At 44.2% G+C, this 27,947-nt stretch overlaps 1 protein-coding gene across 3 annotated transcripts in view; it reads right to left on the reverse strand.

The window, feature by feature from the left end:
* Positions 1–2,205: 2,205 nt before the first annotated feature.
* The window catches only part of STPG4 (sperm-tail PG-rich repeat containing 4), a 34,713-nt gene continuing 8,971 nt past the window's right edge, over positions 2,206–27,947 (reverse strand). Inside the window, exons 3-8 of one of the 3 annotated variants that reach the window (XM_045011097.1) lie at positions 24,402–24,662; positions 22,860–22,924; positions 22,066–22,120; positions 20,732–20,752; positions 4,841–4,945; positions 2,223–2,868 (exon numbers count right to left, since the gene is read on the reverse strand). In XM_045011097.1, the coding sequence (XP_044867032.1) occupies positions 2,752–2,868; positions 4,841–4,945; positions 20,732–20,752; positions 22,066–22,120; positions 22,860–22,924; positions 24,402–24,662 (624 nt within the window). In that variant the 3' untranslated portion in view covers positions 2,223–2,751. Of the gene's footprint in view, positions 2,869–4,840; positions 4,946–20,731; positions 20,753–22,065; positions 22,121–22,859; positions 22,925–24,401; positions 24,663–27,947 lie in introns of all 3 variants that reach the window. The other 2 variants (XM_045011099.1, XM_045011098.1) reach the window with 2 other exon arrangements.

Here is a 27,947-nt window from a genome sequence, read left to right on the forward strand (position 1 = left end):
CCCGCCCCGCCCACACTCCCACTCCCCTGAGGACTCCAGAAGCGGTGGGGCCTGCACTCACTGGTAAGCAGAGTGACCCGGCCCCAGCCTGCTCCGCTCCCCTGGCTCCCAGCTGTGCCGCCGGCGAGTGCCGGGGGGCAGTTCCTCCCTCCCCCCAAGCCTGGGAGCCAGGGGAGCAGAGCAGGCTGGGACCGGGTCACTCCACTTCCCGCAGGAAGTGGCCAGCCCCCCTCCCCTGCGGAGGCCTGGGGCCAGCCCCCCCCTCCGCTCCTCCCTGCGGAGGCCTGGGGCCCCACACAGCCCCCTGTGGGGGTGCTGCATAGGGCACCAAAATAGCTAGGGAGAGCCCTGACTGGGTCTCCACAGCAGACTTGCATAGGTCAGCATGGGTAGGGGAAGTGCCACAGGGGCCACATTGGTAAGGACACAGTATCCTAAACTCACTGAGCTGGTGGTTCAGCCAGGGCTGGAGCAGAAGATGTGAAGTGTGTATGTTGGGGTGGGGGCAGTCCCATACCTTTGGTTGGGGAGTGTGTGTGTTGATTTAATCTCCCTAACCCCCGCCACTGCCCTGCATTTCCCCACATAAAGCCCGGTTACTCTGTCTCTTTGCCAGTGCAATGTATTTTACCCAGTGCAGTTGGCCTGAAGTAGACCCTTCGATGGCCTAAGTCCCACAATTCAGTGCTGTGCAGGGGTCTTATGCAGGGTGAGTGTTACCACCAAAGAAGGCTTTTAAGTCTTCATTAGAGACAAGAAAGCTATATATCAAAAAGTAAAAAATTCTAAGAGTTTGTTCATGTCATTTTGACTTTATATTTCCAGTCCTGCAGTATCACATACATGTAAAGTAGTGTATGTATGTGTGAGTTTACCGGAGTAATCCAACAAATGCAGAGATGTAGCAATGTGCACAGACCTCTATGTTCATTGCATGCATTAAACATCCAAATCAAAGTAGTAAACTCTTACCTTGAGGGGCTAATCAAGAACATCTGCTGCAGTGGAAAGCTTTGTGGGGTTTTGTTTGTTTTGCATGAGGAAGATAGAACCAAAGAACAAAATTCCTCTAGTAAATAAAAGATGGTGTCATTACCAAAGTGATACAGACTCCCCTGTTAATATGGGCTCAGATCAGCAGAGTTTTCTCCTCTCCTCTCTGCCAGGCTGACCAATCAAACAAATATTACTTCCCCAGATCTCAGCTTGAAGTTTCAAATCTCTGTGACTCAGTAGGTGTTAACTCCCAGTAACTGACACACATACCTCAGAAACTCAGTGAAGTGGGGCAAACCCTATTTACACTGCTTAAGTGTTTTCCAATGGCTCTCTCACCCCAGGCCCCTCCTTTATTATTACCTAGTCTCCGAATCTCACTGCATCACTGTGGACACTGCAGTCAGAATTCTATCCCTCTACTAAAAATGCTAGTGCTTTGCTAGGGACCCAAAACTTTATACCTTATGTTAATCTTTTTTTACACCTTCCTTCCCCCCAGTATATTAGGAGTAAGCAGTAAAAACAAAAGGGCTGATGCCTTGGACAAACCATTATTTGCCAGAGTTTGATTCGAGCTTTCAAGTTAATGAAACTTAACACCAGTACTGGAAATCATGTGTGGCTGAGATTAAGTAACGTTTCTAGATACTGCCAATAAAACAGTGATAAATTATGGGTCTATAAAACTCAATCCTGCGAGGTGCTCAGTCATTGACGTCAGTGAGAGTTGAGAGGGTCTCAGCAACTTGCAGGATTGAGCACTAATTTGGCAAAATGCTCAATGATTTAAAAAGTATTTATGAAAAATATTTTTTACTCTTCTCCTGCTTAAAAACGGTTGAACCATTTTTGCTCAAACTTTACAATACAAACACGCAAACAGTCACCTTTGGAAAGAGACTAAACTGGAAAATTGTAACTCAAAGCTGAAAGATATAAGCAGCTGGAAATGGGAGTCAGAATAAAAACATTTAAGCAGCCTTAGCTATAGCAGTCACTGCTGTTCCGATAGAACCCCTGGTTCGGAAAGGTATGTAAAGCCCATGTGCAACTTTGAGCATGTGTTGATTCCACTGAAGTCAATGCCCTAAATAATTCATGTAATTAAGTACCTTGCTGAAGTCGGGCCAGAAAGTGTTCTTCCATTTTTTCCTTCTTTCATTTATCCAAGATATTTTTTTTTCTTTTCTGATTCTCCCTTTCTATTTAGCACCTTATTTTTCTGTTACTTATTTCCTTTTGAGATATTTGTTTTTATTGCTGGTTTTCTTTGATTCTCTTTAAACTTTTCTCTCATTATTAAATACTTTTCCCCTCTCCTTCCCCCATGATCTCTTTCTCCTCTAATTCCTCTGTCTCTCCTTTCATTCTCTCAATTACTTCCAACTTCCTTCTCAAATCCTCCATCTACCTCTGTTCCTGTTACCTCCTGCCCTCTTTTCCCTCCAGTGCTCCACAGCATATGTAACACCTTACAAATATGAAATATCACAGCACCCCTGGTGATGGCGGGGGGGAGCGGGGGGATGGACACCACACATACTGTGGTTGCCACTGAAGAGGTCACATTTGCCAATGGCTCCCCTACTTTGTCTACACTTAGCATATTTATTTCCTGCTCTATCTCGGGTCCCACTCTGTTGCCTGTTAGCAAATGCTGAGTTTCTAATGGTAAGAGCATCATGGGCAAATAGAGAGGGGTGAAGAACGGGTTTCTAAGGGCGGAGAGAGAGGATGGGGTTTTCTTTTATTCTAAAATCCAAATGTGTTGCTAAAGAAGATGCTGTGCTCGTGACCCAGGCTCGCAATAGTTCGTGGCTGCTTTGGAAACTGTCTTGTGGGCTCATAAGCTCCTGGACCTGGTATTTTCTATAAAAATGAAAGAAACAAGTAAGTAAATGAGGGAGATGTGTGTGGAATAAAGAACAATATACCCCATTAATAGTATTGCAAAAGGAAAATATGTATCGTTATTACTACTTGTAATATTTATATTGCACTAGTGCCTAAGGCCGTAAATAAGGATCAGGCCTCATTGAGCAAACAGATAATAATACCTAGCTCTCATATAGCACTCTTCAGCTGCATTTGTCAAAACACTTTGCAGATGGGATAGGTATCATGAGCCCCATTTTACAGATGTGGAAACCAAGTCACAGAGCAGTGACATGACTTGCCCATAGTCACCCAGCAGGCCTGTGTCAAAGCTGGGAATAGAAACAAGATCTCCCAAGTCCCAGTTCAGTAATCTATCTTCTAGGTCCTGCTGCCTCCAATAATAAAGAGATGGTCCAGAAAGAGCTTACAAAGAGATCCCTATAGTTTTAATATTTATGCATGTGTGTAATCCAACTGATTTCAATGAATCTGCTCATGTGGTTAAAGTTACATATTTGCATAAACATGCACAGAATCAGTGCCAAAGTTCAAGATGAAAACAAAAGGTGGATATGACAGTGGAGAACAAAGTAATAATGAGATGATTCTGATCAGTGTAACAAGGAGCAGTCACATTACAGCAGCTGCCTGGTCATAGTCAAGTGTTTTATAAAAGCAACAAAGAGCCCTGTGGCACCTGATAGATTAACAGACGTATTGGAGCATGAGCTTTCGTGGGTGAATACCCACTTCATCGGATGCAGTGGGTATTCACCCACGAAAGCTCATGCTCCAATACCTCTGTTAGTCTATAAGGTGCCACAGGACTCTTTGCTGCTTTTACAGATCCAGACTAACACGGCTACCCTCTGATAAGTGTTTTATAGAATGCTTCACACACTTTATTGAAAACACAAGCCAATGCTATTTACAGGGGCGGCTCTAGGCACCAGCAAAACAAGCTGGTGCCTAGGGCGGCAAAATCTAGGGGGCGTCCCCTGCGGCCGTGGGGGGGGGGCGCGGCAGGCTGGGCCGGCAGACCTGCCGCAGTCATGCCTGCGGGAGGTCCACCAGAGCCCCGGGACGACTGGACCTGCCGCAGGCATGACTGCGGAGGGGGCGCTCGTCCCGCGGCTTGGCTGGACCTCCCGCAGGCATGACTGCGGCAGCTCAAGCGGAGCCGCCGGACCCGTGAACCGTCCGCAGCCGCGGGAGGTCCAGCCGAGCCACGCGGGACCAGCGGTCCCTCTGCAGTCATGCCCGCGGGAGGTCCGCTGCTCCCGCAGCTCCGGGGCGCCTCCCGCGCATGACTGCTTGGGGCGGCCAAAAACGTAGAGCCGCCCCTGGCTATTTAACATGTGATGTAGCTGTAACAAAGAAAATGAGATTGTGGAAGGGAACAAGCTCTGTTCCCAAAGCTTATTCTTACTCAGAAACCCCATAATTCCCTTTCACTTTCTTAATGTTTTTGAAGGCCATGATGGCTGGTCTTTGACTCCTCAAGTGTGCAATCACTTTGCACCTCTCCATCAGGCTACATTGACTTTCCTCAGCCTCCTGTATTCTCACACAACAATGTAATTTAGTTTTTCTCCAAAAGTTATCTCTGTCTCCCTCCTTGCTCCCCAAGAAAAGCTTATAAACCAAACTGACACAACAAACCTATTCCATATAGGCCACCCAATAGCTGTCAGAGAACTAGGATGACTTTGGGTGGCTACCAACATAGGCCGGATTTACCCCAGTGGCTGAAAAGGGGAAATATTCCATAGCTCATACTAGTTTCCAAAGTTTTTTTGCAGCTAACATTCCTTTGAAGTGTGTTCTTTCTTCAGTCCAAAGTCCTACCTTTCTAATCATTAGAGTGATACTTTGTAACTGTTGCTTTAAGCACTGACTCTGCATGATTAATTTCAGGCAGTTGACATACCCTATAGATTGGTTCATATTTCAGACTACTTACTGAACGGACTGGCTGCAGCCTAGGCACTTTGGACTGGAAACACGAAGATACAGGATGAGGTGTTTTTTCCTTCATTTCATATTCACCTGGCCCTGGCCCTTCTTTCTACAACACAATCAAAAGTGGATTTCTTAAAGGTGCATTCCCACCAGCTGGAACAATTCATAGTTTTTCTTCTGGTGTCAAATTAAGGTGAAATATTCTGTTTACATATTTTATCTGATTACAATAATTAATGGTATTATACTACACAAAACCCACGCTAAAGCACATATGTACCATTTCTGCCATGGCCTTTCATCCTCCAGCCACCATTCCTATGTCAGAGCAGGTTAGTTGGTTTATTTGCACTCAAGAGGACAGGGCTACACCTGGAACTATGAAGGCCTGTCAGAGGGCAGGCAGAGGAGGAATGACTGGAGCAGGCTGGTGGCGGATCCCTGGAACAAGAGCTAGGTGCTCAGGGAGGGAACCCTAGGGCTGGTGTCCTAGAAGGAGGGTAGGGCTGCCTGAATGAGAACTGGCCCTGAGAAGGCAGCTGGCTGGCCCCTGGCAGGGGAGGCTGTGAAACTCTAGGACACAGGGTGAGCTGAGGAACTGTCTATCTGCTATGTGCTTATGTTTGGATTAATAAACCTCTCTAAAGGAGAGTGGGCACGGTAGTGAGTGCTGCGTCACACATCCCTTCATCACATGGGGAGGTCAAGCAGTCCAGGAGGCATGAGCAAGAGGACTGTAATTGCCTGTGGGTCCTCGTATCTTCTAAACGCCTTGTGCCTGGGCCAGGCACAATCTACCCTAAAAAACTTCTGTAATCCAGTAGTTAGGGCAGCCACCTAGGAGGTGGGAGACCCCCCCCCACCCCCGCTCCAGCTACTTTAATTATTTCTCCACAATGAAACAGCTTCAAGAGGTGAGCCTGAGAGTATCCCATAACTCAGTGGTCAGAACACCCTCCTGAGAGGTGGTGGGAAACCCTCGTTAAAATCCTTTCTGCCCCTTTGGGAAGAGGAGGAATTGAACCTGGCTCTCTTACATCCCAGGTGACTGCTCTAACCACTGGACTAAAAGTTATAAGGTGGGCTCCTCCACCTCTGGCTGTTTTGTGTGGACCAGGCATGTGCCTAACTCATACCTCCAAGAAACACCTTAGGTGCCTAAGCTGCCTGACGGCATGTGGCATGTTGCCATTCATGGACTGCTAAGCAAAGATAGGTGACTATCTCCCTGAGAATGGTGGAGCTTAGCAGCTCCCTTTTTGTCAGCATCTCCTATGGGCTATCTTAGGCAGCCCCCTCCCCCCTTCCCCCCCCCCCACAGTGTGCTGGGTTTTGTGGATCACATTCTAAAGTGCCTCTCTCTCCCCATTCATTGTATAGGAGCTGGTGCCTAACTCAGCTTTGTGGATCAGTGTTGTTCCTATGATTTTTCTAGGAGCCTAAAAGTTAGGTGCTGTGACAATGAGCATTGCAATGCCTAAGTCCCTTTGGGGCTCTGGGCCCTGCAAACTAGATTTTATTTTGTGAATGACATTTTGACTTTAAACAGCAGTACATCTTCAGCCTTGTCTGTTAACCTCCATCTTGAGGTCCAGTAGAAAGTCCTGTGCCCATCAGAGAGCTAACAGTGGAAAGGGATCAAGAGTCATTAACTTGGATGGTCTTCCATTCAAATGGAAGATCTCTAAGACAGCAAGCTGGCCACTACATAGGGGAAACTGTGCTTCCAGGTGGGCTTGTGACCAAGCAACAGAGCGCTTGATGAGGGACCTGCAGCAGCTCAGAGCGGTCGCCAGTCAAAGAGGACTGCAATTTTTAAAAAGGACTCGCTCCAGCAAAGAAAAGGGGGAGCAACAACTGGGTGACTGGGCAACAAAATGGCAGATGATAATGTTGATAAATGCAAAGTAATGCACATTGGAAAACATAATCCCAACTATACATCTAAAATGATGGGGTCTAAATTAGCTCTTACCACTCAAGAAAGAGATCTTGGAGTCATTGTGGATAGTTCTCTGAAAACTTCCACTCAATGTGCAGCGGCAGTTCAAAAAGCAAACAATGTTGGGAATCATTAAGAAAGGGATAGATAATAAGACAGAAAATATCATATTGCCTCTATATAAATCCATGGTACATCCACAACTTGAATACTGTGTGCAGATGTGGTCGCCCCATCTCAAAAAAGATATATTGGAATTGGAAAAGATTCAGAAAAGGGCAACAAAAATGCTTAGGGGTATGGAATGGCTTCCATATGAGGAGAGATTAAGAAGACTGGGACTTTTCAGATTGGAAAAGAGACAACTGGGGGGGGATATGATACAGGTGTATAACATCATGACTGGTGTGGAGAAAGTAAATAAGGAAGTGTTATTTACTCCTTCTCATAACACAAGAACTAGGGGTCACCAAATGAAATGAATAGGCAGCAGCTTTAAAACAAACAAAAGGAAGTATTTTTTCACACAACACAGTCAACCTGTGGAACACCTTGCTAGAGGATGTTGTGAAGGCCAAGACTATAACAAAGTTAAAAAAAGAACTAGATAAGTTCATGGAGGATAGGTCCATCAATGGCTATTAGCCAGGATGGGCAGGGATTGTGTCCCTAGCCTCTGTTTGCCAGAAGCTTGGAACGGGCAACAGGGGTTGGATCACTTGATGATTGCCTGTTCTGTTCATTCCCTCTGGGGCACCTGGCATTGGCCACTGTCAGAAGACAGGATACTGGGCTAGATGGAACTTTGGTCTGACCCAGTATGGCTGTTCTTATGAGCAGACCAGAGGCAGAATAATCCAGGATGTCCTGCGACTCTTAGGGTGGTGAGGAAACTGAGGCAGAAATCTGCATGCAGATCTTGGTTTTTCTGATGATATACATATCTTTTGTACTGCCTAAGAGTATGTGTGTACAATTTTTTTGCAGAGTCTGTTACGTAACTTCACTGTCACATAGCCCTTGTAGGGTGAAGCTGGAAACCAGAGGGTCTGCAGCTTTGATGAGACTCAACAGCTGCTTTGGGAAAGCTGGAACTAGTTTCTGGGCCCTTGCATTTGGACTGTTAGGTCGCACTAGCAAGAGAGGTATCAGACATGGGGTCTGCACCTGGAGCATGTGATTAGAGGTCCAGCACCAGAGAGACACTGCTAAGCTCTGCCCAGCCCAAGCAAGCGAAGAGCACACGGGACACAAGCCTAAGTCCACTACAGCAGCCTGGTGAGTGCCCACCAGATGGAGCCCATCCTGGCTTGTAACAGCTTCTTGTTCTCCTGTGGTTTCAGTAGCTTACATTGTGATAACAGGTGCAGATTTGTTTTTCCAATCACTTAAAAATGCATGTGTTTAGGCTGCAGAGAGTCCAATACTGGGCCAAGTCCATCCCTAGTGTAAATCCACTGAAGCAAGAGGAACACAGGGCTAAGCACTATCTGTGAGCTGAGGAAGCTCAGCTGCTTGCAGAAGGCATCTCCACAGCATAGGAACCACGGCATAAGTAGCCCTATTTACTTTACTTGAGAACAGAATTTGGCCTTAAGTATATAAAAAGAGTGCATAAGACAACTTAGAGCAATGCAAACACCTGAGAATCATAGTTATAAATAAATGTACCTTACCCATATTTGAGTCACTGTCATCAGCCAGCCTGAAAAGGACCCACCCACTTCCCTCATCATAGAGCATTAGGAATACACTGGGTCCCATGAGCCTCACAAGCCAACATGATTCCACTGAGCCCAGCTGGGCAGAGTTAGACTGTGAGTGAAATTTTGATTCCATTCAAAACAATGGGAGTTCTGCCATTGACTTCAGTTAAGTCAGGATTCTCCCAGTGTCAAATTCCTCACAGCTACGCTACTGTACAAAAATGCAATTATTTCTCACTTAAATTAGAGGACAGCAGTAGCCACAGTGGTTACATGTCTTGAGTGACTCATGGACTTTCTGTTGGCCATCAACAGCAAACGTAGTTTGGGGCTAGATAATCCCTTAAAATGCATAGCTTGAAAAGTTAGCTCAAAATATTTCAACAATCTGATATGAATTCTCTTAATGCATTAAAAGTTCTTGTTTTCAGCTTTAAACAAGCAGCATGTTTAATAGCTCTTTGAAACTGTGGCACCAATCACGCTCTGAAGACCAAGCACAGATGCTGATTAAGAGGGTTTTTGGTTTAATGTATTAAGTTTTAGTACTTTGGCTTTCCAATATACCTGGAACATAGCTGTACATCCAAAACCTCCCCAGTGCAACTACTAGAATGTGAATGAACCAAAGGAAAAATATTTTATAATGTAGATGCCAAACTACTAGTTTAGAAGTGAAAGGAGAAGATTGTTTCTCAATTCTGATGGCTCCCTAATTTTAATATGCTCTTCAAAACCATGCTCTTATATTACAAGCCATCAACATTTGTATATTGGAGAATCACCCAACTTTTACACATACAAGTACACATAAGCCAATGCATGAAGGAGGAACTACTCATATGAGTAAAGGCTGCAGAATCAGGCCCTTAGGGACAGATTTTTAAAGGCATTTAGATGCCTTTGAAAATCTCACTAGGTGTCTAAATATTTGTAAACATCTGGCCCTTTAGTATATAGTACTGAGTCATGGAACATTTCTTCATGCAGATAAGTAAATGCATTTGAATAGAATTGCAATCACAGCTGACTATATACTTACATTTACTTTAACTGATGCAGATGATAATGTCTAAGTCACAGCAAATGTTTTACTAAACATTAAATGAATTGTGTAATGAAAACAAGAAGCCGAGTACAACTTTAACTCCCAGTGCTTCACTATCAAGCAATTCTGAAATATTTCATCATTGTGTAGGCTGCATTCAGATTGCTTGTAATAGCTAGGCATGATGAAAGTGACACAAAGTTGTTGTGTAATTATTGTTCCAGTTCTTGTTAAACTCTTCAAAACTACTGTATGACACTAATGGGCTCATCATGTGAGGTTAAAGTAATCATAGAAGATTACTGTTGGAAGAGACCTCAGAAGGTCATCTACTCCAACCCCCTGCTCAAAGCAGAACCCCAACTAAATCATCCCAGTTCTCAACAAGAACTAATTAATTGCTCACTGCTCCATCAACTGAATGTTGATACTATTTCAATGGAATATTCAAGTAGAGCCACAAGATAACCTTTGCTGTAGGGCCAGATTTACAAAAGTAGATGGGCCACTAATGGGATCTATAAAAGCACCTAAGCAGGTCAGACTCCTAAATCCCATTGACAGGCACATGGCTGGACAGCAGAACTATGGCAAACATCAATGGAAATGTTTATATCCAAACAAAAACTATTTTGATGAATTTAAAAACAGAGGGCCTTATCCACCACTCAGTTACTCTAATTTTATTCTGGTGTAACACCACTGAAATCAATAGTTATACCACCATCAAATTAGAGCAGTGCAGTGATGAATCAGGCCCTACATGTTCATGTAAACATAGTATTGCTAGAAATGTTTTGTAAAATTGTTAAAAAAGAAGAACCAAAAAGAGACTAATGTTGGAGCCTTTGTTACCAGACAACATAGCCAGTCCTCAGCTGATATAAACTCATGCAGCTCCACTGAAGTCAGTGGAGTTATACCAGGATCTGGCTTAATGTCCCTTTCACTGTCTTTGATTACTTATATTTAATTATACACACAAAACTATAATAAAAGAACATTATTAAGGATGCAAAATCAAGCACTCAAAAGTTAGGAAATGCCAGAATTAAGGTTGACTATGCAAGTTTAATTTGGCCTCCTAGTGCAGCATGCACTACGATACGGTGTAATTATGCGATCACATACTGGTTTTTCCCACAGGACCTCTGCATCATTTTGTGCACAGGATGGATGGTGCTCACTGAATGAGCAGCTATTCAGTATTTCCTTTTCTTCTCATTCAGTGGGTGGCCCCTGGCCTTATTTGCTGCATGTTATTCAAATCCTGCTCTGAAGAGAGAATGATTAATTTCCTCATGGGCTTTTCTATAGTATCTGAGTGCTTCACAACCATTAATGAATTTATTTTTGCAGCCCTCTTCTGAGATGAGGGTAGAGCCATCCCTTGGGTACGGCGAATCGGGGTGACTGCTATGGGCCCTGCACTTTCGGGGGGGGCCCACGCTTCAATAAAATCACAAAGAGGTGGGCTGGGTGGTGAGGCAGGAGGTGGGCAGGCAAGCTGGGTGAAGAGGCAAACGGGAAGGTGAGTGGCAGGTGGGCGGGGCATGAGGAGGCAGGCAGGCAGGTGGACTGTGAGGAAGAGAGTGGCAGGTACACGTGGGTGTGGGGGGTGAGGAGCAGTGTTCCCTCTAATATTTCCCACTCATGTGTGGAATGAATTTTGTTATGGGCACCAATATGGAAGTGATGTGGGACACATGACTTTAATATTGGTGCACTTAACAAAATTCATGGGATTGGGGGTGGGGCTGAGGGATTCAGCATGTTGGAGGGGACTCAGAGCTGGTGCAGAGGATTGGTGTGCAGGGGGGTGTGGGCTCTGGTGTGGGGCTAGGGTGACCAGATGTCCCGATTTTATAGGAACAGTCCCGATATTCAGGGCTTTTTCTTATATAGGCACCTATTACCCCCCACCCTCATCCCGATTTTTCACATTTGCTGTCTGGTCACCCTAGATGGGGCCAGGAATGAGGTGCTCAGGGCTGGGGCAGAGGGTTGGGTGCAGAGGGTGCGGGTTATGGGGTGTGGCCAGGGATGAAGAGTTTGGGGTGCAGGAGGGTGCTCCGGGGTTATGGCAGGGACAGAGGACTCCCGCCCCAGCTCTCTCTCCCTGCAGCAGCACCTGGGCCAGAGGGAGAGAGGCACCACTCCGTGTCGCAGCAGCTCTGGGGCTGGGGCTGCAGGATAGGCACCCCTCCCCCAGCCCCAGTAGGTCCGGGCTGGGGCTGGGTTTGGGCCAGGGGAGGGCCACCCCGGCCACACCTGTGGCCAGGCCACTCCAGCAAGTCCAGGTGTCGTGGCCGCAGCAGAGTTGGGGCTGGGGGAGGGGTGCCGCGGCCGTGGCAGATTGGGGACCGGGCTAGGTGAGGGCCGGGGGAGGAGTGCCCCTTCCCCGGCTGTTCCCTGAGCAGGTTCCCTGAGTGCCTGCATGGAGCTAAATAGGCTGCTGCCCGGCTGCGCAGCTTACAGTGAACTTACAGGTGAGGAGGTGAGTGGCAGCCACTGGCAGCCCCCCTACCAGAACCTCCCCCAACACCTCCTGCCTGCCGGTGGGCCCCGCCAAGCATCACTTCCCCCTCCCTCTGATCCAGCGCCTGCCACCGGCCATGGATCAGATGTTTCTTGGCATCAGGAGGCACTGGTGGGGGATGGGAGAGGAGTGAGGGTGCAGTGCGCTTGGGGGAGGAGGCGGAATAGGGTGGGGGAAGAGGCAGGGCGGAGGTGGGGTGGGGCCTTTGAGGAAGGGGTGGAGTGGGGGCATGGCCTGAGCGGAGTCAGGGGGTTGCACCCCCTGGCAGATTAGAAATTCAGCACCTATGTTCTGGGCCCTGCAACCCCCTAGGGACAGCCCTGGGTGAGGGGTTATCATCATCTTGGGGGGGGAGGGATAGCTCAGTGGTTTGAGCATTGGCCTGCTAAACCCAGGGTTGTGAGTTCAATCCTTGAGGGGGCCACTTAGGGATCTGGGGCAAAAATTGGTCCTGCTAGTGAAGGCAGGGGGCTGGACTCAATGATCTTTCAAAGTCCCTTCCAGTTCTAGGAGATAGGTAATAATTGGAGATATGCCAATCTTGATTTTACAGATTGGGAACAGAGACACAGAGTGGCCCCACCAGTCCCAATTCTCCCCCCCCACCCCAGCCCTTTTGGTTCCTCATCCAATCTGTCTCCCACCCCACACACACACCCAACATTCCCACCTTGCTCTGAGTCCCAATCTCCTTATCCAATCTCAGTCTCACTCATCACGGGTTCTTTGTCCAAATTTCCCCCATGCCTGGCTCCCTGTCCCAGTCTCTTTGCCCAGCCAGTCACAGTTCTCCTCCTTCATCCTCATCAGATACGTCTCCCTGGTCCTCCACCTGATTCCCCCTATCCCAGTGGTTCCCAGTCTCCTTCCTCAGCCAATGCCAGTTTTCCTCCTGCATCATCAGATCTGTCTCCCCTCTGCCTGAGTTCCTCCTCCCACATCCTACTGGTTCCAAGTCTCCTTGCCCACCAAGTCCCAGTCTCCCCACCTAGCTCCTCCTCTAATTCAGTCTCCCTCCACCCACTAGCTGCCAGTCCCCATTTTCCTCTTTAGCTCCCAGGCCCAGTATCTCGCCCATCCCAACTCCCAATCTCAGTTCTCTTCTCCCCCACACCAGCCTCCAGTCCCCCACTTGCTCCTTGTCCAGACTTACTACCACCATCTCCCACCCCTCTGGTCTGGCTCTTGTCCCCTCTGCATTTGAATCAGGCAGCTTCTTTCTCCACAATGCCTGGGCCCAGCAGAGGGGACATAGAGAGTTCTCTGTTCTGGTGCGCAAACCCACAGCAGCTCAGAGCTACAATTTCAGGGAAAACCTGCTCAACTCTCGGCTGGCCCATATCCAGAGTAGACAAAGTCTTCAGAGATTTTAGCTGCAAAGCTGTAGTAAGTCTCTACTGAGCATGTGCAAATGTAACCCACACAGCTTCTGGGTGTGGTGCTCTGTCCCATCTAGTGGCACCGAGACCACTTAGAGAGAGAGATAAAATAAGTCTGCTCTACAGCCTTAGCTAACAGGCAGATAGATTTTAGTTTATGCAGTAGAGGCTCATGCACTAAGGTCCAGAGGTCCCCGGTTCAGTCCTGCCTGCCAACAACCAGAGTCTGTTGGCATTACAGAAACAAAATTTTTTCAAAAGCCTATAACTTGGCCAAATGTGGAGGGATTTTCACAGGCACAGCAAAAGGCATGTTCCTGGTGCAAAGGCCACTGCCTGCCAAATTTCATGTTCCAGCTCCCAAGCATGGTGTTGCTAAAATTTCTCAGAAAAAAGGACACTAGCTATTTTAACATAATTAAAACAATTAATTTTTCCCTAGCCTCATTCTTGGAAATGGCTGACATTTTTTCAAAAAATTCATCCCAAGGCAGATACCAAGCACCCAGATTAAATTTTGGCCAAGTTATGAGCAAGTGAAAACAGGGTCTTATAATGCTACCAGCCCACCTATAATATATGGTGCTTGATATTTTATGCTGGAAGGTTATGTTTTCTTACAATTGCTGAACTCTTTATTGATCTTTTAATTATTCTTTGCATGTGCTTATTTCTCATGTTACTCTTATTTTCATAAACAAACAAGTGGATTGGCATATTTCCACCAAAGTCAATGGAACTACATTGATTTACACCAGATTAGTATCTGGCTCATAATATAAGGGTCTAGAATTTTTCTGCTCATTTGTTTTATAGCTTTCCAACCAATTGCAATGCACAAATGAAATATTAATTTATAAGAATGGGCTTAGTTTTGTCTATTTCACTTTTGAACTATCTTGCCTCTCCCTCCTCAATCATGAAAATAAATGCAATGTAACAAACCACTTTCCATGCACTAAATATAGATCCATATTGTGGAGCTGAAGTATTGTAGGGTGTTTACCAAATTCTGGTCCTATGCACCATGTAAACTTCCCATTAAGGGCCTAGGGTAACCAGATGTCCTGATTTTATAGGGGCAGTCACGATTTTTGGGTCTTTTTCTTATATAGGCTCCTATTACCCCCCAATCTCGTCCCAATTTTTCACATTTGCTGTCTGGTCACCCTATAACGGCCTGATGCTGACCTCACATCAGTTTTACACCGATGTAACTTCACAGAAGTTACTTCTGATTTACAGCGGTGTAAGAGGATAATCAGGCCCATAATATGGAATTTAAGTGATGCAGATGGCTTTTTTGCAGGACATCAGCACTGAAATGAACTTCACCCAGAGTCATTTTCTCTCTTCCCCTCCCCACAAGATTGCCACCTTTAAGCCCAAACCTACAACTTTTGCACAGCCAAAATTTCCACTGTAAGTCAAGGAAAGTAAACAAGATCAGACTCTTTAACTAGAAAGTTATATTTGGAAGCTAATTTTAAGGCTTAGGAAAATGGACAGCAACTTTAGGGAGAGAAAAAACACTGGCATTAAAGTAGCTCATCATATATATGTAATTTTGTTATTTTATGTTTTCTTTACAATAATTTTTCTAATATTCCTTTCATTCTCACTGAGACACAAGTTCTAGCCTAGATTTTGTACAAATCATTCCAGCTTCTTAGATTCTGTTCCAGACAAAATATTTTTTTAGCCACATCAAATCTGAGTAACATTGATCAATTATGACAGTTTTGTCTGCCCCTTGAGGAATTTCAAGATATCAGCCCTATCTTGAAATGAAAACAAGCCTTTTATGAACAACTGAAATGGATGTTGCAATGTTTCATGCAATTAAAATAACTTATACCAGTCAATTTTAAATGACTTATCTGGCTTAAGTGGTTCTGATATGCCACACTTCAAACAAAAGTATTGTCTCTAAAATTTTTAAATCCAACCAAATCTATTTATATCCATTAGGTAACTTAATGTCTGTTTATTTTCCTCCTGTTCTTATTTTAGCTTCTGTCATGTTCCATCAAGCATAAAAATTATGCTTTTTAATGCTTTTGTACCATTTCATGCTTTTTCATGTGGCAATTAATTTAGTTTGTCAATAGGAAAGGTTTGTGAAGGTAGGATATTGTTCAGATCACAGGAAATTTTGCTTGGCCATCACATTTTGACATTTGACAAGAAATTAACTAGAGGAAAGAATAGCTATTGAGAAAATGCCCAGTGACAGAATGTAGATGATTTAAAGCCAATTTGATGAATGACATAAGCTCCATTTAAAGCTAAAATGGCATGAGAGATACACAGAAAAAAAATTGCAACATGCCTTTGCACTCTTACATGGATCTGGATGTCTTACTGTACAATCAAATAATTGTGGTATATTATCATAGGCTGAAACTCCCATACCTGGGAAACTGGCTTTTAAAATAAATGACAAAGACTTAAACTAGAGAGACAAAAAATAACAGAAGAAGACAGCTTGAAATTAGGTGGGATTCATTTCTTAAATAGATGCAGCATTTTCCTTAACTTCAGTTTCATGATATAACATTTCTCCTGTTGATAATTTACACCAATAAACCAGGTTTGTCTGAAACAGGTAAACTTGGGTCTAATATGAGTGGCAAAGTATAAAACAATGGTCAACAGATATGGAAGAGGAAAAAGGGGTAAATGATAAAGGTAAAAGTAGGACAGAAGTGGCAGATGACAAAACAGCTTCTGAATGAAAAGCATTCTGATGAGTCAGCTGTCCAAGCTAGACTGGTACTTCGGCAGATCTGACTTACATAATAATTGACACAAGCAGCAGATAAACCAAGCTGATGCTGACTTAGGGCTACAAGGCTATCAACAAAAGGAGAATTAATGCCCCTTCATTTCAAAGTGTAAAAGAGAAAATTACCTGCCTGTTGTTCTGCTTCTCTGAAGATATCATTCTGATAGGATTCTCACACCTGGATCTTTGCTACTTAGAGTGAAATGATCAGGAATTCTTCAACTCTTCAAGCATTTTGACCCATAAGGTCTGTAGCTGACACTTGCGATCCTCTGCTAATATATATAATGCCCCCTAATGTCCCAGTCACTTCCTGTGTTGAGAGATTACTTTTCCAGGATGATGAAGCAATTCAAAATGATTAATTTTTTGGAGGGGCTCACTGTGGTTCTTCCACACTCGTGGTGACATCTCTATGTATGCTTGCATGCATGTCATGGTCAGCTCCTAAGCTGATGAAGCCATGAGCATGGCCATCAGTCTGGAATGGTTTTAAGCCACTGAGCACTCTTCCCTTCTCCCTTTAAAGAAAAGGCCATTGGGGAGGGGGGAATTACTCACTAATACTAGCACCAAGAAGAATGGCAAGGTCTTCCAACACTGAGAATTATGGTGCAGCGAGTGAAGTGCCAAGTGGCCTGCTAAACACAAAGCATTTCTGTACTGGGAAAAGAGCCATCTGAGGTGCTGAGGGAAGAGAGCCATGTGCATATGCTAAGGCGGCGAAGCGTATTGAGACAAGCACTGAAGAGGCTGGGGCAAGTGCTGATGGGCAGAAAGGCTGGAGCAGGCACTGAAGTGCCAGAACACCAAGGAAACAGGCACTGAAATGGACTGCAGTGCTCAGGAAAAAGGTCTCATAAGTTAGGTAACTGTTTTTGGACTAACTGGAAGGGAAGAGACTACTAAGTGCAAGGGATCTCATTTGGGGGCTGCTGGAGTGATGGAGACATGAAGAATCTGCCTAGGGATCTCCACTGACTGCACTGCTGTACTGGGACCATAGGCTAGTTTCAGACACCAGGTTAGGTCTATAGTGCTGGCAGTTGGAAAAAACCTGTTGAGGCCCAATCCACTGAAGTAAATGGAAGTTTTGTTAGTGCCTTTATTGTAAGCAGTGTTTAATAAAGGATCAGGCTCCTGTTTTGTAAGATGAGGAAATGTGACTCAAGAGTTATTGATTAAGTAATAATATTTGATGGGAAAAGTCATCTTCTGGCAAGTACTGACTATCTGGAGGAGCTGAGGACCCAAGGTGAAAGTCACAACCTTTAATCCAGCCAGCAATTAACTACTAGAGTCATTACCATTAAAAACATTAATATATAAAATCTGGAATACCAAATAAAAACCAATTACTATTTTATATGCTGAGAAACTGAACTGCACATAGCTATGAATGTGGGACTGTTACTGCTGCTTTTTTCCTAACAGTTAAATCAACCAACCGGAAAGCAGGACTTCATTCTGCATATACTGCTAGGTTTATAATTAAGAGTTAATATGGAAGGAATACTGACACATGTTTTTTACAAAATCCTTTTCCTGACCATAACTACATTTTAAGCCTTTCACAAAATGCCGATATGTATTTATGAAATTGAAAACCTGGCATCATAAATAACAACACTGCAGTATTACTAGTGCACTACGGTATGTTATGCTAGGGTAAGATTAATAAGGGCAGCAATTGCTTATGAGATTACATAGGGCATATGATTAAAAACCTTATTGAGATTAATATTATTGCTCCAACTGTGTTAGTCTGAGGTTAAATGAGAACATTTCTGACACAGAAAAACCACCTGATAAAATAAACAGGAAGACTGACAAAACCATCTCCCGAGCAGTAGCCAAACAGATCTAATCTATCAGCAAAGCACACAGGTTTTGACTGCAATTCTGAAGCTGGAGGCAGAATTTTAAAGGATGTTAAAGCTCATTTGTTGCAAAATACTGTATGGCAGCTGTATCAATAACTCATTTAAGGAGATGCTGTTTACAAAGAATGGCTCTTTTATCACAAAGGGCCACCTGGCATGGAGAAGTTAATGAGATCCTAGAGGATTTTCAAATAAAAGGTTAACATCTATTTAACAGGGGAAGAATATCTCTTGATAATTTACACTAAACACAATCAATCCTTTGCTGTACTTTCACGTACAGTTGCTCAGCATTTCACGTACAGTTGCTCAGTTTGCTGGGGTTTTTATTTTTTCAGGGATGATGTTCCTTCTAGAACAGATTGATGAGTGACACAAATAGATTGTTTCATGAGTCAAAATCCTCTTCTAGTCCCCATTAGGAATCTGAAATTGCTGACATCTGTACATTCTCATCTTCTATAGATAATTATATTTAATCCCAAAGTAAAAGAGTGCATCTACTGAGAAAAACACAGCAAGACTGACAGATTTGTATAAGTAGGGGCATTTCCAGCAGATCGAGGGATGTGATCATTCCCCTCTACTCAGCACTGGTGAGGCCTCATTTGGAGTACTGTGTCCAGTTTTGGGCCCCACACTACAAGAAGGATGTGGATAAATTGGAGAGTGTCCAGCGGAGGGCAACAAAAATGATTAGGGGGCTGGAGCACATGACTTATGAGGAGAGGCTGAGGGAACTGGGATTGTTTAGTCTGCAGAAGAGAAGAATGAGGGGGGATTTGATAGCTGCTTTCAACTACCTGAAAGGGGGTTCCAAAGAGGATGGATCTAGACTGTTCTCAGTGGTAGAAGATGACAGAACAAGGAGTAATGGTCTCAAGTTGCAGAGGGGGAGGTTTAGGCTGGATATTAGGAAAAACTTTTTCAATAGTAGGGTGGTGAAGAACTGGAATGGGTTACCTAGGGAGGTAGTGGAATCTCCTTCCTTAGAGGTTTTTAAGGTCAGGCTTGACAAAGCCCTGGCTGGGATGATTTAGTTGGGTTTGGTCCTGCTTTGAGCAGGGGGTTGGACTAGATGACCTCCTGAGGTCCCTTCCAACCCTGAGATTCTATGATTCTATGATTCTATGATTTAAGCATGCATTCCTGAAGGGTGAAAGGCAAAGAGTACAGAAGTATTATCACTGCTGATACTGGCTCTTAAGCAGCGAGTCAGCTAAAATAAATTGCATTTCCAGAGGATCTCCTTGATAATATATGTATATTTTATCAAAGTAATTTCCGAATGTATCTCTCAGGCTCCCAGGAGCCATATGTTAATAACTGATGAGACGGGTCGGGGGTGAGTTCCTTGCCTCTGATGAAGCTCACCTCATGTTAGATACTGCAAAAAACACCATGGCCTGAGATGATGAATCCGTGGGACTCAAAAAAAACTTCCAAAAAGCAAATATTTTGCCTTTGGAATGAACCAGGCAACACTCAGCATCAGAAGGGGTTGGAATAGATGACTTCCTGAGGTGTCTTCCAACTCTAATCTTCTATGATTCTATCAAACACCCCTTCATACACCACCTTCCATGTTTCAAATTACATAAACTGAATGCTATGCGCAGAGTATTTTTCCCTCCTCCATTGTACTTAGGGAAGAGTAATCTGTCATGGATCTGCCTACTCTCCCCCCTTTTCTGCCAAGGGGATCTCAGGGGAATACATGGCAGTGCACTTCCCAGACCACCGAGGCTGTAGTTCTGCCATCCTTACATGAATCATACAAGGTGGTGGAGAAATGACTCCTTACTCCCTCCCCCTCATGCATGTGGTCTTGTGAGGAGCAGCTGGACCACAATCAAGCCTGTAATACATGTTGTCTAAATTATCTCTTGTGATATTGTATCAGTTTTTAAATTACCTGCATCTGTTTTCAGTTTGAGTGAACATTCTCTGTTAGAACTGCCTGTTAAGGAAGTTATCATGAGCAGGTGTTCAATGAGTTTTGACAACTCATCCCACTGTGAGTTATTACCTTCCCTTGTCTCAAGCTGCACATCTGAATTTCTCGCTGTTAGACTGATGGGTCTCTTTTTATAGATTCCAGATTTTTGTGGCTAATTGTGTGTAAGGCCCATTTTTGGGCTGCCTGTGTAATACATGCATGAATCATAGCAGTGAGCCGTCATCTCTGTCTCCAACCATGTCCTATAGAACTACTCTCTTCCCTTTCTTTTGTAGTACAGTACATTCTACTCTATGAATCACCTTTATGTAAAAAATAGGACAGATGACGACTCTGTGTTCACTTAATAACAGAGAATCGAGAATAGGCATCCCATTATTACAACACCAGGTTTAGTGGCTTTGTAACAAATGCACAAAAGGAAGCTTGAATGGACAATGGTATCACCGGAACTATGGGATGTCTTGTAATTATCAGCTGTAACAAAATTAATAAGAGCACTGAGTAAGCATTTAGTAATAAAATATGAAACTTCAATGCTCAAGTTTAGTCCCTTACTCTTGGGATAGCAAAGGACATGGTTGGGCACTGAGTAGTATACTGAGCCCACGGTCTTGTGTCTTAGTGAAGAATCCCCTCTCACTCACCTGGAAGCTGTATTCGAGGCTCTGAAAGGAATTCATCAAGAAGAGCAGTTATCACTAAGGTTCCACTCCTGCAAAATGCTTAACTTTACACTCATGAGTCGTCCCCTTGACATCAGTGGGATGATTCACAAGCTTAAAATTAATCACGTGTAAGTGTCTGCAGGGTCAGGGCATAAACTGGGCAATAGAAAAATGCCCAGAGTATTCCTGGAGGGAAGAAAACACGAACAAAACCAAAACATCTTTTAAAAAATACTGTGTGTGAGAGAAATACTGTAATGTATGAGTGTACAAAGCTTGTTTAATACACAATGGCAGCTGAGGTCCAGAGCTTTGGATAATCACCAGTAAAAGAGCATCAAGCCACCTTGTTCTTTACTGGAGTTCTGCATATGGAGGGTTTGCTGGGTCAGGCCCAGAATTCATGGGTGTGATCCCCTGCTAATACAGAATGATGTCAGAATTGCACATTAGTACTTTTATTCCATGTATGGTTAGAGTAGTTGACAATTTAATAAACAACATATGGCACATTTTAAGTGAAATAATGAGGTAGTGGAATTATCATGGGCCTGATTCCTGTCTCCCCAAGTACAGTATAAATCAGGAGTAATGCAACGGAAGTATTGGAGATACACAACTGGCGAGATTGGAATCAGGTCTAAATGTTGCAGATGGTGGAAGCATTTTAAGCTTTATTACAGTATAATGCAGGGGAGGAATTTTAGCTAATCATTCTCCTCTCACACTGGCATGGTGCAAGTCCAACCCCTCATTCCCTTTCTTTACAAGCTTTTCACTTGAAGAAATATTCATACTTTGACTTATCTTGAATCAGTTACTCATCTTACCACATCCCCAGAACATACCTGGCAAAGAGGCAGTCCAAAGCTTTCAAGCCCTTACAGTATTTTCTCTTTCATGTATTTTTTTTCCCAGTGATATGTTGAATAGCAACAATCTCTGTTGTTTTATAGTATACTCACCATACATGGCTTTTGAGACTGAATAATTGCCAAAGCAAAGCTGAGGTATTTAATAATTTTCAAAAGTCATTTTGGCCCTGGTCCTGCAAACACTTAAGAACATGTGTCACTTTTCTCATGTGAATAGTCTTGTAGTAAAAAAAAAAAAATCTGCTCATGTTCATAATTACTCATGAGCGTAACTGTTTCAAGATCAGGGCCTTAGCATACTCAGAATACTAAATATACTGTTCTACAAAGCAGTAAAGACCATCCCTTAAATATAAAAAGGAACTATAAGATGTGTTTTTCCCCATTAACCCCCCCCACTTTTTATCATCAGTTAATATTTGTCTACATAGTACTTACAGGAGTGAAGTAAGTTGTTGGGAATCTTTGAACTGCAGAACGAAACATAAACTGCCTGAGTTTTGAAAAAGAAGCAGTTAAGGTCATTTGAGACACACACTTACTGCTACTTACAGTTTTACCAACAGTTTCCACCTGCTTCTATTTCAGTATAAGAAAATGTATCTGTTGTTCTCCTAAATCTCAATAGGCAATATAACAGAAATCATTCTGTACTGGTGAAATATCTTGTGAAACTAAGAGAGGTAACCATATATTTCCCTGGGTATATAGAGAAAGATCGCTAAACCACTTTTATTAATTATAATTCACTACTACTACTATCTATAAAGAGCCCAATTTACAAACTCAAATGACCTGGGTATCTTAATTCATGTTTAGGCACCTGCAGATGTAAAAGGACTGTTTTTCAGAGGCACTGAGTACAAACAACTCTCAGTGGAATCAGTATTATGGCCTCAATCCAGCAAAGCACATAAACTCATGCTTAACTTGAAGCACATGCTTCAGATCCTGAAGTCTATGGAACTGAAACATGTGTTTAAGTACATGCTTATTGCATGGGCTTAATCATGTGTTTAAATGCTTTGTCAAATCAAGGCCCTATAACAAAGATGGGAGTCAGGACACTGACTATGGGGCTGATTCATTGAAGTTAATGGGAGATTTCAATAGGCTTTGGAAAAGACATAAATGGGAGTTGTAGATGCACAGTAGCGCTGAAATTCAGGTAAAAATACATGAAAATAAAACAGTCTAAGAAAATGAGAAGATAAGAACATTGATTTACTTACTTGGATGCAAATGTGGGCACTGGAACAGGGAAAAGATCATACTGGCCTGGTGCAGTGTCAATATCCTGGAAGGAATGGGTAGTATGGACAGGACAGTGACAGGTAATCAAGGTTTGACTTCATATTACTGATTTCTTCTCTAACATCTGCAGTCACAGACACAACTCTCATTTAAATCAACAGGAAAGATATGCATGTATCTGAGGGTGGAATTTGGCTCATGTACCAGGCCGATCATTTTGTATTGCTATGTTTTAAGGGTCTGATCCTACTCAGCTATAGCTCCCAATGAAGCCAATGGCATATAGCACCTTTCATCTAAGGAGCTAAAACCTCATTCCAAGCACTGATTGATTAAGCCTTGCAACACACCTCTGAAGAGCAGAAGAATGTTTATACCCACTTAAACATAAACATTTTTAGAGTAGGATGCTGAAAAACTAGATTTAAATTATGTGGTTAAATTTTCAGATGTGGAGGGAACAGATGCTTTCGTGAATACATGTGTGCATAGCTGCAAAACCTCCACAGGGCTAGTCCAAGCAAACCCATTATATTGGTGCCCCCAGCTGAAAGACTCAAAGTTCATATATAACTTACTCTCTCTACCCACTCCACTGAAACTACTATGTTGTGCCAATTGGTGAGAGGATAAAGGCCTTTCCCATGGCTATTGCAGGCATCAGGGGGAAGAGAAAGAAAGAGAGCCTACACTCAGTGTTCTCATCCACTAGGTAATGCTTTGTTTGTATTATAAGCCATTGTAGGAACATGAACCCTGTTCCTTCTTCACTCGTGACAGTTCTGCTGACATTACTAAACCTGGAGGTTGCAGGTGGCATGAGCAATACATGAGCAAGTGGTGGCCAGGACCTTCTGAGGACCATCTAAAGGGTCTTACAGGGGAATTGTATCTCTTCCACATCTAGCTAGGCACAGAAGCCCCTCTTGAGCTACTTTCTGCCCTAGGTACAGAGCTAGTTGACATGGAAAGGAGAGACCCAAGTCCCAGTGACAGCAATATCACTCACTGGAATCTTGAGTGGGGCTTGGAGCCATCTAAACAGTCTAACCCTTTCCTATATTTGTTGCAGGATTAAGGTATCTGACAGGAACAGGCTGAAAAGATCAAGGTGGCTGGAGCCCATCAATCAGCCAGGTTCAGCTGCTTTACTGAGCAAAATGCGGGAGCCGGAGGGGAAAGGGGAAGGTTAGTCACAGAGAAAGCAGCTCTTATTCCAGACTGCACCTATTCCAGACTGCAAGAGGTTTCTTCTCACTCAGTGACTGTTTATCTGGGGACTCTTTGTACTCTGGGAGGGCCAGCGGGTAGGCCTGAAAAAGCCTAGCCTGTGACAATAGCACTCATGGCTTGTCTAGTCTGGGATCAAAGGTACATTTTTAAAATATGACACCAAAAACATATAAAATAATACATTTTAAAGTTCTAGACAGGGCACATTGTATTTAATATTTGCAAGCTGGGAGCGGTGACCTTAGGTTCCCCCTAAGAGATAGCTCTGACCACTCTTTTGTTTTTACCTTATCTTTAAAACATAAGGTGCTGGGACTTTTCCTTGGTGCGCTTTTAAATGAATATGTAGCTGGCTTTTTTCCTGCCAAATCTACAAAGCTAGGAGGAATGTATGTATAAACATCTGGTAGCGTGAGATCAGCTGTTGGTTGGAAGATGGAAGGTCTCTTCCTGCCTTCTCCTTTAAAGTTATATGTCGCTTTCACTGGGTTGAGCTGGGCTTCTTCAATAAAATCCCGTACTACATAAGTACCTGGCGTAGGTGTTGGCTAGTAAAAACAAACATTATTTAGGCTGAGATTCTTGTGCAGTTCTGCATTTCTACTAAAAGTGTATTTGAAATGTTATTTCCAACTGGCATTTGTCTTTGTTTTAACTAAATCCAGTCATCCAAAGCCTGTCAAACGCTCACATTTCAGAAGTTATTGGATCCTAGTCATTTCATCTGTGAAATGGTAAATAACAAATATTTCTTTTTCTAAAGAAAATAATTAAAACAGCCATTTGACTATCAGCATGATGTTCCAACATGTAAGCTACCCACAAGAAGCATCTTTCTCTTGCTCAGAAAGACTTATGCCCAAGAGCTGCAATCAAGCCTCCAACTTAAATTGCTGTTACAATGAATTTCTACATTTCAACATGACTGGCAAGATAGTGACTGCTTCCTCACTTCAAGGGACCAAACCATAACTGAACTGGAACACACCATTTGGACGGCTGTTTTCATCCTTGCTTTTTACCAGTGAAAACATCCCATTTGTGTTAGGTACAGAAGAGCAGGAGGAAAAAAAAGATACAAAAAATAATATAAAAAATATTGGCTACAAAACATTTCGCTGTCAGTCCTGCTATAAAATGTAAAGGAGTCAGATGCGTTTCTCAGTGGAAACTGCTGATTTGCTTAGGGCTCTCTTCAGCTGCAAATTACCCCGTGGCTGCTGGCCTACAGAGGCTTTCTGAGTATTCTGCACTCCACAGCCACAGAGACTATTCCAGACTGCAAGAGGTTTCTTCTCGCTCAGATGCGGCTGAAAGATGAGGATTTTGGATTTACCCAGATGACCCAAATCTGCTTCTTTCTCAACATATTCTCTGTATTTTCTGAAGTGCTAACATGGGAAAATAGGTTGTTTCTTGCTGGGGGTCAGCCAAGAAAGACATTTTAAAGGGGTTGTGTTTATGAAGGCTTCTCCCCAGCTGGCAGCTCCAAAATCAGTTGTTTTTGTAGTGTGGATTGGGCCTTTAAAAAGCAAGGTCATTTTAGACCTTACCTATCATGGGCAAATAAAGTATACTAGACCCTTTAGAACAAGAATCATCTTTAAGCATAGTTCACGCTACAAAAAAATTAACAGAGCTTGGCTGGGGATGGAGCAGGGGGTGGAGCAGAGCTGCGGCTGGGGCCAGAGCTGGGCTGGGACAGAGCAGGGAGTGCAGCTGTGACTGGGGCCAGAGCTGGTTGGAGCGGAGCAGAGGGTGGAGGTGGAGCTGCGACTGGGGCCAGAGCTGGGCTGGGGCAGAGCAGGGAGTGTAGCTGTGACTGGGGCCAGAGCTGGTTGGAGCGGAGCAGAGCAGAGGGTGGAGGTGGAGCTGCGACTGGGGCCAGGGCTGGGGCAGAGCAGAGCAGAGCTGCAGCTAGGGCAGGAGCTGGTTACAGCGGAGCAGGGGGTGGAGTGTAGCTGCGACTGGGGCCAGGTCTGGGCTGGGCATGGTGCAGAGCTGCAGTTGGAGCTGAGCTGGGGTGGAGGTGGAGCTGCGACTGGGGCAGAGCAGAGCTGTGGCAGGAGCAGAGCGGGCTGGGTGGTGCTCCCTCCCTGCCCCCCATGGGGGCTGGCTGAGGCCCCACCGTGCACCCCCCTGAATGCAAGTCATACATTTTTAATCCATTAAGAAACTTTAGTTCTACGCACAGTCCATTCAAAGCCCATTGAACTCAGCGGAAAGATTCCCATTGACTTGAAAGGGCTTTAGATCAGGCCCCCTGTGAATGTCTAGATTATAATTTCCCAGCTCTATCTGAATTAATGAATTTCCAGCAAAAGGCTCTGCCATTCCTCCACCACTCTGGATGCAGGTGGTGTCATTCAAAGGTTCAAAGTCAAGCAGTGACCTCTTGAAAAAAGTTCCAGTGCTTTTTTTTTTTTTTTTGAAGGAAAAAATGAACATGTTTACAGTCACTGAAGGTTTAAACTCAGCCTAGAAATAGAAATGAATGATAGAGAAGGATTAACCCACCCTTTCTGGGCTGGCCATTCACCCAGTGCCTGATGATTGTTAGAGCATGTGGATGTAGTGGGGGGCGGGGGCGGAGAGGAGCTTGAATGGCTCCTCCTTTTGTGTCTACTTTTGTTTTAATATTAAGTTTAGTTTATTGTACTTCTTGTATTATATTGGGGGGGGTGGGCGATTTGCAATCTAGTATGGAGCCCCCACTTCACATATCAACAATGTGAAAGGACCAGCCCTCTGCCCCAGAGGCTAGGGAGCAGGTAGGAAATCCCACCACTACTTCATGCTCTCCTGAAACTGGAGGAGGGGAATGCCTTTCAAGAAGGGGCTGCCTGTGCTGTCAGTCAGCTCATGTGCTGCTGCTGCAAGGAGATAGCAGGCTAAGAGTCTGATTCAGGGCTGGGGACCAGATCCAGGGTCCAGCCTGTCTCCATGGCCACAACGAGCTTTCACAGCACATGATCATAAGCAACCAGGACCCAAAGGGCAGAAGGTGCTGTGATCAGTTACTTTGGGTACGTCTACACTATGGGATTATTCCGATTTTACATAAACCAGTTTAGTAAAACAGATTGTATAAAATCGAGTGCACGCGGCCACACTAAGCACATTAATTCGGCAGTGTGCGTCCACGGTCCGAGGCTAGCGTCAATATCTGGAGCGTTGCACTGTGGGTAGCTATTCCGTAGCTATCCCATAACTCCCGCAGTCTCCCCCGCCCCTTGGAATTCTGGGTTGAGATCCCAGTGCCTGATGGGGCAAAAATCATTGTCGCGGGTGGTTCTGGGTAAATGTCATCAGTCACTCCTTCCTCTGGGAAAGCAACGGCAGAGAATCATTTCGCGCCCTTTTTCCCTGGATTGCCCTGGCAGACACCATTAGCATGGCAACCACGGAGCCTGTTTTGCCTTTTGTCACTGTCACCGTATGTGTACTAGATGCCGCTGACAGAGGCGATTCAGCAGTGCTACACAGCAGCATTCATTTGCTTTTGCATGATAGCAGAGATGGTTATCAGCCGTTCTGTACCATCTACCATGCCATTGTAAATTGGCAATGAGATGACGGTTACCAGTCCTTCTGTGCTGTACCATCTGCTGCTGTCATAGGTGCCCCTGGCTGAGGTCAGCCGGGGGCGCAAAAGACAAAAATGAGAATGACTCCCCGAGTCAATCCCTCCTTTATGGTATCTTAATGCTCCTAAAACCAGTTTAAACGCGTAGTGTAGACCAGGCCTGAGGGACTGATGCTGGAAGGGGCACTGGGCCTGTTCATAGAATCATAGATTATATTTTATCAGATCAATAAAACAGTCACTTTTT

The sequence above is a fragment of the Mauremys mutica genome, chromosome 3 (genome assembly GCF_020497125.1).
Source record: "Mauremys mutica isolate MM-2020 ecotype Southern chromosome 3, ASM2049712v1, whole genome shotgun sequence".
In the NCBI taxonomy this organism is placed as follows: domain Eukaryota; kingdom Metazoa; phylum Chordata; order Testudines; family Geoemydidae; genus Mauremys; species Mauremys mutica.